Source organism: Colias philodice, chromosome 11, assembly GCF_061535455.1.
Source record: "Colias philodice isolate Cphi_HAF_F1 chromosome 11, ilColPhil1 Martin Lab GWU primary, whole genome shotgun sequence".
NCBI classification, from domain to species: domain Eukaryota; kingdom Metazoa; phylum Arthropoda; class Insecta; order Lepidoptera; family Pieridae; genus Colias; species Colias philodice.
In genome coordinates, this window is record NC_143096.1 from 8558547 (window position 1) to 8576007 (window position 17461).

General features: G+C 31.2%; 1 protein-coding gene and 2 long non-coding RNA genes across 3 annotated transcripts; all 3 read right to left on the reverse strand.

Annotated features, from left to right (window-relative positions):
* Positions 1 to 664: 664 nt before the first annotated feature.
* On the reverse strand, positions 665 to 1170 carry LOC149484760 (uncharacterized). The gene is made up of 2 exons (XR_016316240.1): positions 1101 to 1170; positions 665 to 899 (listed from the first exon to the last, which is right to left on the reverse strand). It is a non-coding gene; the product is annotated as an uncharacterized LOC149484760 (long non-coding RNA).
* A 1617-nt stretch (positions 1171 to 2787) lies between these two features.
* On the reverse strand, positions 2788 to 17320 carry LOC149484761 (cytochrome P450 4c3-like). Its single transcript, XM_089701023.1, has 10 exons — positions 16960 to 17320; positions 14901 to 14987; positions 12801 to 12911; positions 6792 to 6977; positions 5938 to 6134; positions 5560 to 5629; positions 5120 to 5321; positions 4636 to 4787; positions 3437 to 3622; positions 2788 to 3294 (listed from the first exon to the last, which is right to left on the reverse strand). The coding sequence occupies exons 1-10, from the start codon at positions 17114 to 17116 to the stop codon at positions 3122 to 3124; spliced, it is 1521 nt and encodes a 506-aa protein (XP_089557149.1). The 5' UTR covers positions 17117 to 17320; the 3' UTR covers positions 2788 to 3121.
* LOC149484762 (uncharacterized) lies at positions 8137 to 9510 on the reverse strand. The gene is made up of 3 exons (XR_016316302.1): positions 8976 to 9510; positions 8788 to 8849; positions 8137 to 8713 (listed from the first exon to the last, which is right to left on the reverse strand). It is a non-coding gene; the product is annotated as an uncharacterized LOC149484762 (long non-coding RNA).
* Positions 17321 to 17461: the final 141 nt, after the last annotated feature.

Here is a 17461-nt window from a genome sequence, read left to right on the forward strand (position 1 = left end):
TAGCATTAGTATGAATACTTATTACGAAGTTATACTAGGTTACATTTATTTCCTGTTTATTTGTATGATTTTTCCATATTCTTAGTTTATTCTTTGCATAAAATGTTATAACTCGTTTATTTGTACGGCTGTAAAACAAAATACTTATAACATGTATAATTTATGTAGCAAATATCCATAATCTAAATAAAAAGTTACCTTAAATATATAGCTCCACAATAATTATTATAAATTCAAAAATGCAATTAAATAGTATTCATACATACAAAATATTAAATAATAACTAGGTTAATGTTTATTTATATTTCTTCGAAAAGTCAAAAGATAATAATTTATATATACAGAGTGGAATTTCGTACCTAATACTACTTGAAGAAAAGCACCTACTTTTAATACTGTAGATAGAAAGTTTTACTCAAAAGTAATATTATTATATCATTGTTTAAAAATAATGAAAACTGCATTTGAAGATTTACGAAAATTCGTTTGTCAAACCCGGGCATTGAACCGATTAAAATCTGTTAAAATGATATGTTGTACTTTTATTTTATCGATCCTTAGGGTAAAGGATGAAAACTCTCCAAGAAACTTTTATCATCAATAGCTTATACAGCGTGAAATCTAAAAATATTTACAAAGCATTATGTATTACATAAACGTGCACATTTCAATCGTCATACAGCCGTACAAATAAAAACTTGCTTATTCAAACCTTATGCAATGAATAGATATGATAAGAATAAATAAAGAATAAGGATGTCATAATTTCTTACAAATAAATTTGGAATAACGTCGATGTAACTATGCTCACGCTATGCAATAGGCGCGAAGCGGCAACGTAGCAATTCATTCACAAAATTATGAAAAACATTGAAATTGTCTACGGTTAAGCCTTGGTGCTGTCATTTTGACGCTCGTTTGACTTCGTCGAATTTGTTGTGAAGTTTCATCATACGATGTTCTGTTTATTTATTTTTTAAATATTGATTTGAAATAATTTAAATATATCATTAAATATGCAAGCAAATGAAATAGAATGCTATCCAATATCTGGAGAACAGAAGATAAACCCACCTTTAGATAGAGAGTTGCCAAATAACTGGTACTCAAAACATGTACAACTCCAGGCTTAGAAGATTTATATTTTCAACGAAAGTTTATATTATTGTGATAATATAAACTTTCGTTCGTATGTATGGTTTGGCGCATGTCGTAAATAAATAAATCATTATAAATATCAAAAGGGTTTTTCATAATTTCGTATATTTTGACATTTCATATAAAATTTTCAATTTCAATAGGTACGTAATAAAATTATTAATTTGCTCAACTTTTTCTACTTCTCGTATTACTCTCATTGCTATTATCTCAAATTTAGATTTAAAATTGGTTCTAAAACTTGTAAAACACAGCACAATGTATTAAAATATAGCTTATAACTCAGTTATGTCAGACTTATACTAGGGTGGTAGCCGGAATAAGGACGAAATAGCATTAGTATGAATACTTATTACGAAGTTATACTAGGTTTCATTTATTACGTGTTTATTTGTATGATTTTTCCTTATTCTTAGTTTATTCTTTTCATAAAATGTTATAACTCGTTTATTTGTACGGCTGATAATGTCTAAGTAGTACATATGAATTCGTCATTTTAATCTATAAATTACATTAATTATAATTATTGATTACTAACATCAGTAAACAGAATATGGTTCTTTGAGTAAAAGTGATTTAACTTGACCCATTGCATTTATTTTCGACATTTCATGTCTTTCCCTTTATTTATTTTATCAAGTTTGTTAAAGAGATTTCATCCCTATAAATTACCCTAACGATCTAAGCTTGCAACGTGCTTGCAACTCTTCAAATTTATCATATCAGTTCAGTACAGATACATACATTACACAAGGGAAATGAAAAAAAAAGTATACCGGCTGAATTGATAACCTCCTCCTTTTATTTTGAAGTCGGTTAAAAATAAAATGGTGTGACTTGTAGAAATGGAAAAATAAATTGGTTATGGCCCTTAACCCAGACGTAAAATGTATAAAAACTTTCGAATTCAGATTCCAAAGAATTTGGGAAGGATGGTAAAAAATAAAAAATAAAATAAATATTTACAAATTTATTATTTTAGGTACATTAATAAAACTAACTATACTAGTATACTAATAAACTGTATAACATATAAACAACAAGCAAATGTTCTGTTCTGCATGTAGGTAATTGATAACAGTCTTCATATAAAATAATAAAAGACATTCGTCGCCAATTATACAGGTCGATTAAGGAAAGCTGGCATGTTCACAGTACTCACACTTATGCAATTTTACTATACCGTATGTTCAAAAATAAATGCGACTCTAGTTTAAGTGTAGACTTGAATTGTTAAATGGGTGCGTTGTAGATAAATATATATACAAATATAATTATGAAAGCTCTCATAATTTATATGTAAAATTATAATTTAAAAGTAACTCAATTGATGAACACTAACTATTCTAAATAACGATAAAAACAATACAAATAACACGTGCGCTCACTCCCAAGAAACAAGACAAGCGTAACCCTAGCACGTAAGAGATAAGGCTACATTACAATAAAAGCTGTATTGTTCAGCTATGTATGAAAATTTTAACTTACGGCGTTTACATTTTGCTTACAAAACTTATTAAAATTATTACATAATTTAACCTAGATAAAGTAAAAAAAAATATTATAATCCGCGTGCCGCGAAGTATCTCGTCGAATATAGTTAGTAGTATACCTAACGTCTTTGTTTAAATTATATCACCCTGTATTTATAAACAATTGCAAAATAAAAACAATAATTATTGTCCCCTTCACCCTCATAAGCTAGTTTGCGCGCGAGAGAGACGTGCAGACTTTTCATAATGCGTATGCAGTATGACGACACGCCGCGCACGTGTTGACGTTCCAGCTCTTCTTAATCGGCCTTTAGCAGCGTTTATTTACTTTTACATTGAATAGACAAAAAAAGTGGTTTCCAAGACCATTAACGATATCAACAAGAAATAGTTATATAATTCACATTTATGCAATTGTTTTCACTATAGTTATATTGTATACGTTTCTTTCTTTATAAATATCGAGATTATTAAGATGTTCGTTTTTCTAATGAAATCTGGTATCCATCCACTGCTTTCATCATTATTTCTAATTTGACCCTCATCTTGGGAGCGGGACTGGTCTCTTCTAAGCCCACTACTTTGTAGTTTTTGACAATCGCTGACACTGCAGCCTTTACAGACATCAGAGCGTATTGGTATCCTGAAAAAAACAGTATCGTAAACTTTCTATAGAACAAAGGCACCGTATATTATTGTCAAGTTAGGAGATTCCATACATTTTGATTGAGTAAACATGTTTCTTAAACTTCTTCTATATCAAGTACAGGATTATGTCAACTCACCTAAACAGTTCCTAGGTCCATTACTGAAAGGCATGAAACTGCAAGAGTTGACCAAATTGAACCGCTCCGGAAGAAATCTGTCAGGATCAAAATTCTCTGCATCAGGACCCCAATATTTAGGATCTCTGTGAGCGCCCCATATGGACACTACCACCCCAGAACCAGCGGGCAAAACGTGGCCAGAAGCTGTAAAGGTAATATCACATTTACATAAGTATTGGTCAAGCAGATTATTTGCTAGAACAATCTTAACTACCTGCCTGTAACAACGAAGAAAAAGTAAACCAGGAGGTTTACTTTTAGAAGTGAAACTTCTTTCGGCGCATTGAGAGTAAAATTTAAAGGTCGCGTCATGGCAACACCGCCACGTCATGGAGGTATTTTTGAATCATGCCAAAGAAGTTTCACTTCTGATACGTGTTCGTGGCACACACGTACTTTTTTATATCAATAATCTATATAATTTTAAAATATGTATTAAATTTAAGAGTTGAAGAGTGGTTCCTATTCAAAACTGATTATAATACATAAACAAATCGAACACGCGTATATCTTCATAAAAACTAAAAGAGTGCATCCAGAACTGAATTACATAAAGATTTTCAAGGCAATTAATCTCGTAAGTAGTTAAGCTTAACCTTTTTTACATCATAATTTAAATAAGCTGCCAACGGTCTATAATTATCACAATGACACATTAATGAAAAAAAAATGTGTGCGTGTACTAGTGTACACAGGTAAGAAGTGAAACTTCTGACCTTATTTTTCAAAAAATAATTTACTATATGCAACTTTACAAAAATACGTCGAATCACGCGTGGTAGGGATAAGAAAAAGATGGCGCGTAACGGAAAAATGTCACGCGTAACGAAAAAATGTTACACTAAAATTTTTTCCAACCCCGATAAAGAAGTTTCACTTTAATAATTAATAATAATTATTCTATAAAGCGTAGCATTGTATCAGTGGTGACAAAAATGTCCTTGCCAATTAATCAATTTTTTATGTTAAAAAATAATACCTCAATATGTAAAAATATTTAATAATTTTTGTAATAAGTTAAAATTAGCATATAAACGTAATGTTTTTTAATCCGATTTTATTTATAGACCTCAGTTTTTACGATGAAAATCCTAATTTAATTGCTTAAATTTAACAAAAAACGTATTAATTTGGAGAAAAAAATTAAGTTAACTTACGCAATTTGGTGTCCGTTAATACTTTTCTTATAATAAAAGGTACAGGTGGGAATAATCTAAGTGTCTCCTTGACTACTCTATCTAAGTACTTCAATTTGGTGTAATCTTCTTTGACTAGCGGTCGTTTTGTTTCGCCAAATACTTCCATTAGTCTGAAATTAAGAACATTACTAAACATGAGTATTAATATTTTATCATACATAATATATCACTATCACATAGATTAAAATGTCAGTTTATGCATTATTATTTTCAATTGGCGGGTCCATTCAGAGCATACAACCTCTTGCGGTAATTGCTACGCGAGGCTTCTTGCTCCGTGGGGCTCTGCTTACATCTAGTTTTTTTTAATTTTATACAAAGCAGTATCTACATTTCCTTCGAATTATTCTTTATTCTAATTTATGATAAAACATTTTTTATCTCTATTATTAAGTTTTAAGTTCTAACCTATTCTATTTGCAAAGAAAATCATGTCACTTACTCAGCGTACAATTTCTCTTGGATTTTGGGGTATTTCCCCAATATTTTCAATGTGTTTCCAATAGCAACGGCCGATGTATCGGTCCCAGCAATGGTTAATGTTAGTACTTCCTCCCGAAGTTCCTCATTGTTGTAGCCCCTCTCTCCACCCGACAAACTGATCAACATATCCAAAAAACTCTTTGTTCTGTAGTCTTGAAGATCTGGAATTATTTTATAGATTTGTATGTAGCTCACCTATTTTGTGTCAATTAAATAGATTCTACTATCTGATTAACCTTCAAAACATAATTTTTCACATGTCTCCAACGGGTATATCAACCAAAACCAGTTTTGTTTTTTAGTTTCAGTTCTATGAAATTTCTTAACTACTTAATGAAGAAAATCATAAGCTGGACTTTTTCTAATGCAATTTTCGTTACTACAACAAAGAAATCTTACCAAATTGTTTGTCGACTTCGGGTTGTGATCGTTGCTCATTTTTCAATTCTTCCCGCTTTTTTTGAATAACCTGCAGCGTACCGGACAAAATTATTTTAATTAATGCATTTAAAATACATAATAATATTTCAACTTATTTTTATTGTTTTTTAATTTTGATTTTTAATATAAAATTAGGTATGGTAGTTTTTAAAACAGATTAATTTGACTTTAAACAATTCTATTGTTGTTGTAAAGGTCAAATTTGGTTTAATTAATTTTAATGTAAGAAAAGAAATACGCATCTAACTTTGACTTCAATTTCTACGATACTTTTTACTAAAATAGTCAAAGATAGCTTAAAAAAGGTAATAAATTCCTAAGTTTTATTATACAAACCTCATCAGTAAAACCGTGTAGGACACCAATGCAGTCTTGATGTATATTGTACTGTGGGAAAAGTTTGAAGATCCAGTCTGGTTGCAACCACAGATGAAATATCCTCTCGCAAACAACGTTCAGCAAAGCATTCATAGAGGCTAAGAACGGAGAATTTGGATTTTCTTGCGCACCCATTTTAACTCCCATTGCCGTTTCTGTTAAATTAAAAACACATACTTATACTCGCGTCATAAAAAAATGTAATAATTGGAATCAAGAATATAATAATTGTAAAGTGAAGTTTTCTGTTTATCAGAATTAAATTATTGCACCTGCATATAAGTTGTTTACTCAAAATTATGTACCTACTCAACATTTTTGTTGCAAGTTGTATAACTTGTTTACTCAAAAATAGTACAAGAAATAAATAAATATATGAATAATTAACAAATAAATAAAATGAACTCGACGTGGAATCTTATAACTGAATTGTATAAAGGAGGAAAAGATTATTTTAACAAAATTTGAATGGATTACTGATTTACTAGAAAGGCAACGATTTTAATTTTTTAAAGTTATTCGTTAAAATGTATTTTAAAAAAACTTTCCAAATGTCAAGGACTGCAGCGTTTAGAAAATCCTGAAGTCAATGCAATGTCAATGAGAGGTCATTGTATCTCAGTCTACGTTCTTTGATCCCTCGATTCCTAATAACGTAAAAATGAACGAAAGGAATTTTCTTATAGGTACTCTATATAATAAATAAAAAGTAATATTCGTATGTATGTCCTGTATAGAATCAAAAACTATAACATTGTCTCTATTGAGTTTACTTTTTTCAACATTATATTCAATTATTTTAAACTACTTACCACAAACCGAGTCAAGGGTATACGACGATAAGAACGGCCAAATGCTAAAATCTTCCCCGCTTGCAGAATCCGCCAGCCTCTTAGATAACTTCTCACTTTGCTCGGAAAATACTTCTACGAATTTCTCCACAATTTTCGGACTAAACGCCGGCATTAATATCTTGCGTCTTCGTCTCCATATTGAAACTATAAAAATATAGACATTGCACATATCGTAATTATAAAACTCATTATAAAAATATAACTTATCATACTCAGTTTTAATAATATAATCATATGTTTATTGTTAAAAGGCGGGCGAAACACCAGTATAACGGCGGCGGTGAACACCAGTTATTATGGGTGGTGGTGACCACTTGACATCAACTGCATAGTATACTTTATTAAATATATAATAATACTTTAATTACAAAATATGTATACAAATAATTATTTGAAATATAAAAGATTGAAGTATTGTAGTAAATACATTCAGAATGAATTAAGACGATACACAAAAAAAATCCACTGCTTGGCGGGCGGAGTCTAATAGCTCGCTATCGCGAACGCGGGTGTGCGCGAAGTCATTCTTGCAAACTCGCCGCGCTGCCGCTGGCCGACTCGGGACAAACATGTATGGAGTCGTCATACAGTTATAATATTGTTATACATATATTTAATTGTTGATTTATTGGTTTTATTTTCTTGCTTATAAACAAATAATCTTCTTTTTAACAACTACTTAGACATTATTAATAATTATTATTATTTCGTAATGTTTACTTTATTACAAAATAATACAGGTTATAAATAATCTTTAAAATAACAAAAAATATAGTTACTCTGAAAAAATGAAATGGTACTCAATAACGCGGACTACTGAATTGATTTAGATAGAATTTGATGCTGACGTAGATATTACATCATGCCCAGAAATGAAAGGTACTATTTCTGAAAGAAGTTATAAACCCTAATTCTTCTCAGTCAAAGTCAAGAGTGGAAGATATCACTAATACAGTAAAACTGATGCGAAACTTTGGATGTTAATTTGTATATTTTTTTAGTTGTTACTTAATCACGTCAAGACTACATTAGTTACCAATTTTGATAAAATATAGCTAATTGCCTGGATTTACACATAGGATACTTTTTATCCGAACTGAACACTTCTGTGGGATAAAACAGGATTCACGATATAACCTAATTCCACGCGGGCAAAGCCGCGGTCGGAATGATATTTTTTTAAATAAAAAAATTGTTTAAAAAAAAAACACTAAATATATTGACGCATGTATTTATTTTTTGCTCTCTATTATAATTGTAATTATTCATTACAAATAATCAAAATAAAATAGCCAGAAGGTAGGGTAGGTAGGTAGGTACAGCAATGTGAGACGAACACTGGCTTATTTATACCAATAATAATGTATTATAAACATTAAATTAAGTTTACTTTCTAACAACAAAAATACATAATATTAGCTAATGTGAAAACGAATCAACCAATCATCCCACAACAATGAAATGTGCACACAAATATTCACCCAAATCGGTTCATGTGATTAGGAGGAGTGACTGCAGCGCCATCTTCCGGGCCCAATTGTGTTTCCAGATCACCCAGGAACTCAATTTAATATACTTACTCTAAATTTTTCGAAATGAAAACTCACATTACATACTATGTAAATATGAATATAAACCTGTTTTAGTACTAAGCAATTTCCCGCACAGGTGTAGTAAGTATAAATGAAATAAATATCAACATCAAATTCTTTATACAACATACTTATCTACCACCTACTAAGAAATGTAATTCTTGAAATTTTTTCGTATTTTTTTTAAATATAATACTACTCCAATGAGCTCCTGTTCCATATTACGTCCACCATACTTCCACTAAGTTCACCATGATTTTTTATTTCTTTGCACTTTGTTGCTTTTTGCTAAAAATGGAATCATGCGATAAAACCAGTAGAGCGTTGATAACATACATTTTTGACTGAATAAAGGTACTTACGAAGGAGTGGGTTCACATTGTGAACAATCAGTGGGTTTATTTTCCTTCTGGATTCCGGATTTCTGAAAAGATTATCTATGCTATAAATGAAAAAATCTTACACATTCGTTATGTATTTAAAACAGGGGTACATATCAAACATCGTCTATAATACAATTATCATCAAATTTAAAATAAAACCAACTTACTTCATTAATTTGTTCCAATTGTAAGCATTCTTTTTCCTCCAACCTTTATGTTTCTTCTTCTTATTTTCTTTATTGTCCCCATTTGTCTCATTTTGTCTTATCGTGTTGTCACCCTTTTTTACGATTGTGCGAGCGACACAAGTTCCCCGTGTGACGGCCGTAGCGGGAATGACTCGTGCAGCGATCGGGGTAGGAAGGTACAGGGCGGCTCTCGCTATATTGGCTGGTCGCGCGCTAATTTCAAGTATTTCTTGTTTATTTCAAAACCATCGCATATTTCAAAATTCTAAATCGGTAGACGTATAGGTTGTATATTTTATAGTTAATATCCAAAAAGTCGTAACTTTACGTTTGTTATTATGAAGATGCCAGAGATTAAAAAAAAATAACAATGAGAACTTTGTATTTTTTTTCTATCGAGAAAATATCATGGAATCATGTTTCTAAAACGGTAGACGTATTGTGTTACTATTGAACTTTCTTGTCAAGAATTTTCATCACGACAACTTTAATAATATAAAAATTACGAAGGTTTAAAAAGGGCCGTAAATGTTAGAAAAATTCATACATCACCTTAAGGTGATGAATGAATTTTTCTAACATTTAATAACGTAACTTTAATACTATGACCGCCTCCTTGGTAAAGTGGTTGACGCGTGAGCGTAGAACCGAGGGCTCCTGGGTTCGACTCCCGGTGGAGACAAAGAAAAAAGAAATTTCTCGGTCTGGCAGGGCACAGAAGGCTGATCACCTACTTGTCCCTAAAGAAAACCGATCAGTGAAACAGATGTATAATGCATCTGCCGCATACACTAGGGGACATGGGACTTCACACACAACTCTAATACTATAATTTGAGGGGTAATAAAGATTCATTTAATCTATGTAAAACCTCAGTTTTAGCTTAACGTTCATTTGTATGTCATTATCATCATTATTCTCATTAAATCCCAACATGCCCTCACATTGCTAATTGAAATAACTTCTATTAAATAACAACTCGTAATGATACGTTAACATAAGGTTAGGTCAAGTCGTAACTGCTCCCCATAACCGCATTATATCATACCATCATAATTACTGGTTTCTTGTGACTGTTTATGTAAATTGTAATCAATTAAATTAATCGTATATTTTTATTCTAAGGAAAAACGGATATTAAAATACAATAACAATAGGTATTAAATTATAGGCATTATGCATCGTCACACTGCAGTGAATGCAACTGCGGGAAGCAAAGATAAATCAAATTTAATTTTATAAGAAACTAGCGGTCCGCCCCGGCTTCGCCCGTGATACATGTTTACGTTTTCTCTACATAAGAACCATCCTCGTACTTCAAGGAATATAATAAAAAAAGAATTATCGAAATCGGTTCAGCCGTTCTCGAGTTATGCGCTTACCAACACATTTTGCGATTCATTTTTATATATAAGACTAGCGACCCGCCCCGGCTTCGCACGGGTGCAATGCTGATAGTGATACTAAATACACTACAGAAAAACTGTGAACGTTGTATATAAAAACATAGCGTCGCCCGCTCCGGCTTCGCACGGGTATAAAATAGATAGCCGGGCGGCCGGCCTGTAGCGCTTCAAACGCTACGTCCCGCAATTTTTAAATCTGTAATATCTTCGAAAATATTCACTTAAATCATACGGTGTAAAGGGCCATATAGATCTATATTAAATGAACAATGTATTCAAGGTATTTAATTGGTTAAGGATTAATGCTGTATTGGTTAAAATCGCATCGAAAATTAGCCATTATTTGTCGTAAAAAGTAAATGACAAAAAAGTTATCCATAAGAGATAGACATATACCATCGCGGACTTTTCTGTAGACCTTTTTAATGTCTATAATACTTAGTACATTATTTTGATAAAACTCGTAGGGTTCAGCCTGCGTTTGCAATTTAAGCGGAAAAAATGTAATTTTTTACGACATCACATTAGAAACCTCAAAAATAACAGTATTTCTCCACTATTTAATGGATGTTATTATACATATAAACCTTCCTCTTGAATCACTCTATCTATTAAAAAAAACCGCATCAAAATCCGTTGCGTAGTTTCAAAGATTTAAGCGTACAAAGGGACATAGGGACATAGGGACAGGGAAAGCGACTTTGTTTTATACTATGTAGTGATGATGAACAACTAACTTCATTTTTAAGAACATAAAGCCCGTGATAGAACCTAATTTAATTCCTAGAAAAATATACAGTAGAGACAATCGAGTCCTCGAATTATTATCTTCTATCTTTAATGAATTAATTACGAGAGTACGTAGAAAATATTATGGAGTCTTAATTCTGTTGTGCATTGATGAACAGGTTAATTGTATCGATCAAATTAAGTAATCTATTTGTGCTATTGTAATTAGAAGCATTACTATTTATGGTTGTGGATGATGAATGCAAAAAACATTATGTAGATTTAATTCATCTACTGCTGCGTAACCTACATAAAATAGACTATCCAGCATTGTGCTATTATTATAGAACGTTACATTCATTATAATTTAAACTAATCAATCTTACTCTAAAAGATTTTGTTTATGATGTAGCTTCAAGAGTAATTTTCAAGGGAATAATGAGTCGCAATTTTGAAGCAATTAATAAAATTGCATTCTTTGTCTTACGCTTACAAGATTCTAAGTACTAAAGATCATCTATTTTATTTAATATATTTAGACCTATTTTCGACACGGTTATTTCTCTTCTCAACTAACGAATAAAACCAAAATGTGATATCACATGTTCCCATATTTAAAATTCCAGTCAGTAGATAAAAATTTGATTTTTATAGGGAAACATCAGCCTTGAAAAACCCAGCATATTGCCAACTAGTACGAATAAACAGTGCATAAAATAAGATAAAAATCCTATAATTATTTCTCATGTAATTGTTTTCCGATATTTTATTTTATAGGAGACCTTCTTGCCCTTGAATGTTTCCGCATGCCGTGGTGGATATTTATGCTTATTAACATGTCCATAAGTATCACTTTACTTCTGAAAGTGAGAAATCCAGATTATCTATGTATTTATAATTGCCATATATATACCTAGGCCACGAGTAAAATGGGAATATTTGCTCATTTATCGAATTATCTTATCTTATATATAAAATTCTCGTGTCACAATTTTAGTCTGCATACTCCTCCGAAACGGGTGAACCGATTCTCATGAAATTTTCTGTGCATATCGGGTAAGTCTGAGAATCGGCCAACATCTATTTTTCATATGTACCACGGGCGAAGCCGGGGCGGACCGCTAGTATTATATAAAATTCTCGTGTCACAATGTTAGTCTGCATACTCCTCCGAAACGGGTGGACCGATTCTCATGAAATTTTCTGTGCATATCGGGTAAGTCTGAGAATCGGCCAACATCTATTTTTCATATCTCATATGTACCACGAGCGAAGCCGGGGCGGACCGCTAGTCATTGATAAAATAATGGGCTTATTCAAATGTTATCACACTTAAATCGGGTTACTCCATATTTGAGTTAGTTTTAACATGATTTTCTCATTAAAGCATATTAATTTATAATAATTCTAATATTAGTGTAATAAAGTAATAATTCTAATACATGTACACAAAAATAGAAACAAAAAGTACTAATAAATTAATATAAAGTAGGATAAGGAAAACTTATTAAATTAAGTTTGTTTAAATTTATAAAAATAATATCAACGTATACAAAATGCATCATTGCGATATTGCTACATAACCACGCAGGCGTAAAATAAAGAACAACTAGGTAGGTACTAATAACTAAAGTACATATTTTGAAGCAATTACTAATATTATACAAACCTGGTGCAAAAATTCCTCCAAAGCCGATGACTTTTCTCATAAATCTATGCAAGTCATCCTTTTCCAAACATGTCTTCAACACCATTTCTAAATCCACAGGATCAACTACGACTGCAAACAATAATATTATGAAATATCCGGACATCTCGACAACTGATTAATTGCATATATTATATTTCTGGTTTCCTTATATGACATTATATTGCATGCAAAACTATTATTTTTCTATGACTATCAATATAAAAATAAATTTTTCTTAGAATTGACGTAAAATCAACATAAAATATACTAGGTAAGTAGTTATTTGCCTTGTTTCGGAGTAACCTGGAATAATCAATAAAAACTACCTATGGTACTCAGATATATTGTCAAATCTCTAGTTCAGAGATTATTAAATTTATGGTAAAGTATTTCGGCTTATTATCATATCGGAGCTGCAAACTATCCAAAAGTTGTCGTATTACATTAAAGCAAGAAATAATAGAGAGATTACTTTTAACAATCCAGCACCACACTTAGACAAATTTTCACGTGTAGGTACCTACTATATAACTCATTAGACGTAGTAAAATTACTATGAGTTATTCAATGAAAGATAAATAGCTCTATTATTGCACATATAACATAACTAACAACTTATTCAGAGCTATATTTCAACCCTTTATAAAGCGTATGGATGGTATATAAATGTAGTGAAATTTTATTTATCAAGTAGTCAAAATAAATTCATACTACAAATTTTCGTTTCGTATTTTATTCCCTTGATAATTTATAAAAAATCCTTTCTTAGCGGGTGTCCGGTGTCATCATCATAGTGGCCTTAGATTACAAAATAAAATACAGATGGAGCATGTCAATCATTCATCGCCCTTGTCAAAGAAAATACGAAATCAAAAACGAATACGTTCCTCCGCTAGTGCTATAGCGATTCTAGTGTAATGCAATACGTCAAAAGGGGTTTGATATTTTAGTAAAAAAATGCTGTCTTGTGATATTAAAACGCTGTAAAACTTGTTCCCGAAAACAAACAAAAAGATAAAACATCGTTTTACAGATTTTCTGTAGATTATTTGGCTTATTTAATTTTGTATACAAATAATAATTTTACAAATACGAAGGAATTCAAAACTTCAACGTATGCTGCCAGTATTTTGAAAATGAATTTGCCATTTTTAGGGGTAAAATGGTTAAAAGATATTCGGGGTAGTGCTGTTGGATTTTTCGATCGTGAATGTGATTATTTGTATAGTGCAATAAAAGTTCATGGTCATTATTAGATTATTTTAAAAAGCATTATACATTTTTTTGTTACTTTTATAAAAAGCGTCGTTTTCGCTTGCGATTTAATTCATGTGAACACATGATGGATATGATGAAAATAAAATGTCCCGCATTCTCGACTAAAACCTACCGCTATTCGCATTCATATGTTTTGAAAAATAAAAACTTTTTTTAATGTAATTTATTTAATAAATTTAATGTAATTTACTTATTTAATAAAAATTGAATAAAATTATTATGTCCATGTATAACTTTAGTAGATAGGTGATAAAATAATTTTTACAATATTATAAAATAATATCAAAAACCCGAATTTATATTAAAATAAAAATTAAAACATGACTGCTAATAATTTATGTAGCCTACGTCACTACCACCACAGCTACCTTCATAATTCAGATGATTGCAATGACACCTCATAAGTCACAACTCAAAATCGATCCAACAGTTTATACTGCACGGCGTGTCAAAGAAATATTATACATACATACCTACACTCGAAAAACATAACCCTCTTTCTTCCGTAGTCGGGGAAAATTTTGGGAAAATTTTCAATATCTGGTAACATAACACCCACACAGAAGCACCGTGTACGTACAGTGCAACGGCGAAATGACAGCACACATAGCTTTATGGAAATGACGATAAATTATTCGGTTTAGTTCGGCAACGCTCCATCTGTCTTTTATTTTGTAATCTAAGATAGTGGCTATCTGCATGCCAAATTTCAGCCCGATAGATCAGTCAGTACCTTTATTTTTTTACACATTAAGAAGAAGATATGTGTACTATAATAAAATATACAAAATATATACTTACGAAAATATAAAATATGACCCAGCCATCCGCGAATTATGCCATGTTGCATACTTCCGTAACTATAGTATTGTAATGCTGACATTATACCTGAAAATACACAGTAACAATAGGTACATACTTATATTTTAATACTGAAAAAAAATCGTTTGATTTCGTTAAATGTATATTGCGGGTGTGTACTGTGTATACTGGTTTCGATACAAGGGAAAAAATAAAATAATATTATAATATGATTTGCTTAGCTAAGATTGCTTGGTTGGTTTATTAACGAGATTTAAATGTTGTCACGGCTTTATAGTTATGATATCTGAAATCTGATACGTACTTTTAGCTATTAGGTTTATTTGACACTCATGTACACTTTGAACGAAATGAAAATGTGTACTACATTAAGTTAGAAGAATCATGAAGAATCCACCTGTTTTTGATTTTTAAAATAAATACAATAACTTTCTAATTCAATTCTTATTACATTTTTAAATTGATCACAAAAACTACTACCCGTATCGAAACATCACCCTTAGCACGGAATAATAACTAGTACCTTGCCCTGTAGGTAGAAGTAAAGCAAACTTGCATTTTATTTTAAAAATTATTATTGTCGGCTATGTAACTTAAATTAATTGCATCATAAGATTTATTAACAATTTTTCCTCAACGAGCTTTTTCATAGAAGAAATAAACAATACAACAAACACATTTTATTACATCCGATTATAATTATTTTTTTCCTACACTAGTTGACGCGACAATATTATAAGAAATTTGTAAACAAAACGCGACACATCTAGCTATTAACATTGACCTTACTCTAGTTAAGATTTTCAAACCAGATTTTTTACGGACAAGTAGGCAATAAATAATTTTAGACATGAATGGTGTTTGTTCTAGCGTCAATGTAAAAACCATTGCAAACTAACTATCATTTTACACTAGCATTATTTCGGTTCATTAATATTTAATCCCTCGATCTATAACGAGATTCGGCAAAATTGTAAGTTTTTTTAAGTTTATTAATTTAATTACAGTAGGTAGAAATTAGATCGTGCTTGTTGGCCTTTGGGAAAATTGCCTATACTTATGTTTTAAAATTGATTGTCAACTAACCATTTGTTATGTTGGCAATAAATTATGTATTATCTACTAGTTTATTCTGTGGTATTATGCTATATAAGATAATTAACGGACTTCAAATTGGTTTTAACTAGACCCTATTCAAAATTTCAGGCTGTGACCGCGTCGTGAGATGTAACGTTATCGTTACCGTCTTCGATAAATTGTAGAGTAAATAATAAAATATAAGGTTTAAAAGAGTTAATCCTTAAATAGTAAATACAGTTTACAATCTCACGGAAAATATCGATCGGCACAAATTTCACGTTATTGTAATTCTTGTATAATATAATGCCTGGTATTACTGATCTTAATTGTAATTTGTGATTTAAAAAAAAGTTAAAATTTAATATTATAGATAAGGTTCTATTAATTATTTTACATCCAACGAGCGGTCTACCCCGACTTCGCTCGTAATTTAAAATCGATCGAGCTTGCGATTATTGCTTTCAAAGAAATTAATAAACAAACTATATGAAATAAAAAAAATGTATGTAAAAATATATGTTTATCTTTAAACATTTTTTTTATCTCTATTGGTAACTAACTACCAACAAAGAATATCTGTAAAAAAGTAATAACAATACAGAACCGTAATTTATGACTCTACATAAAAGAAAGTCTCTATATAATATTATACGAAGGTGTCGAAATTATAGCTTTCATAAAATAATCAAATTTTAACATTTAACCCTTTTTCACTTTAGTAAAACATTTTTCAAACTAGCATTGCTTGATAAACATATCGAAGATCGAATCATTGCATGGTAGAAACGTTGATTGTCAAGTTTAATTATTGTTACAAGTTTAATGTGGACTCTTTTAATTTTTCGCCTTGTATGGCCACATGTACCTACTTGAAACATTGCATGTTACAGATAGATCAATTACAAATAAATCAACGGCCAATTACATATTCCATAAGATTACCTATATTAAGACTCACCTTCCGCGTCTCCCAAGAAACTGTGAGCGACACCGATAACTGGGAGCTCTTCTTCAGGTCCAGGTATCAGCGCCGCCAGTTTGTACATTCGCCGTCTCCTCAACTTAAAAAGTACCGTCCACAGCACAGCCACAATGACCAACAAATGTAGGATCATCTTTGCATTCGTTACTTTACGAATTGAATAGAATCATATGCACACGGCGTATTAGCGTGTCGCAATGATGAAAATGCGCCGTTTTATATAGACATTTTCCTGTAATCGAGTACGGTTCGTGCACTAATTCTTGTGTCGTAATAGATGTGGGGGTCGAAGAGTTCATGGAACGCTAGCCCAACCTTCAGTACCTGGAAACGAGTTGTCACCTCGGGTCTAGTTACACAGTGCACTGAGAAGGATCGGTATGAACGAGTGACATACTAGCCACCTGCAGTAGGCACCTACATGTTTTTCCTATTAATTATCAACATATCTTGCGGTTGCAAACGATTGAAGCATGCT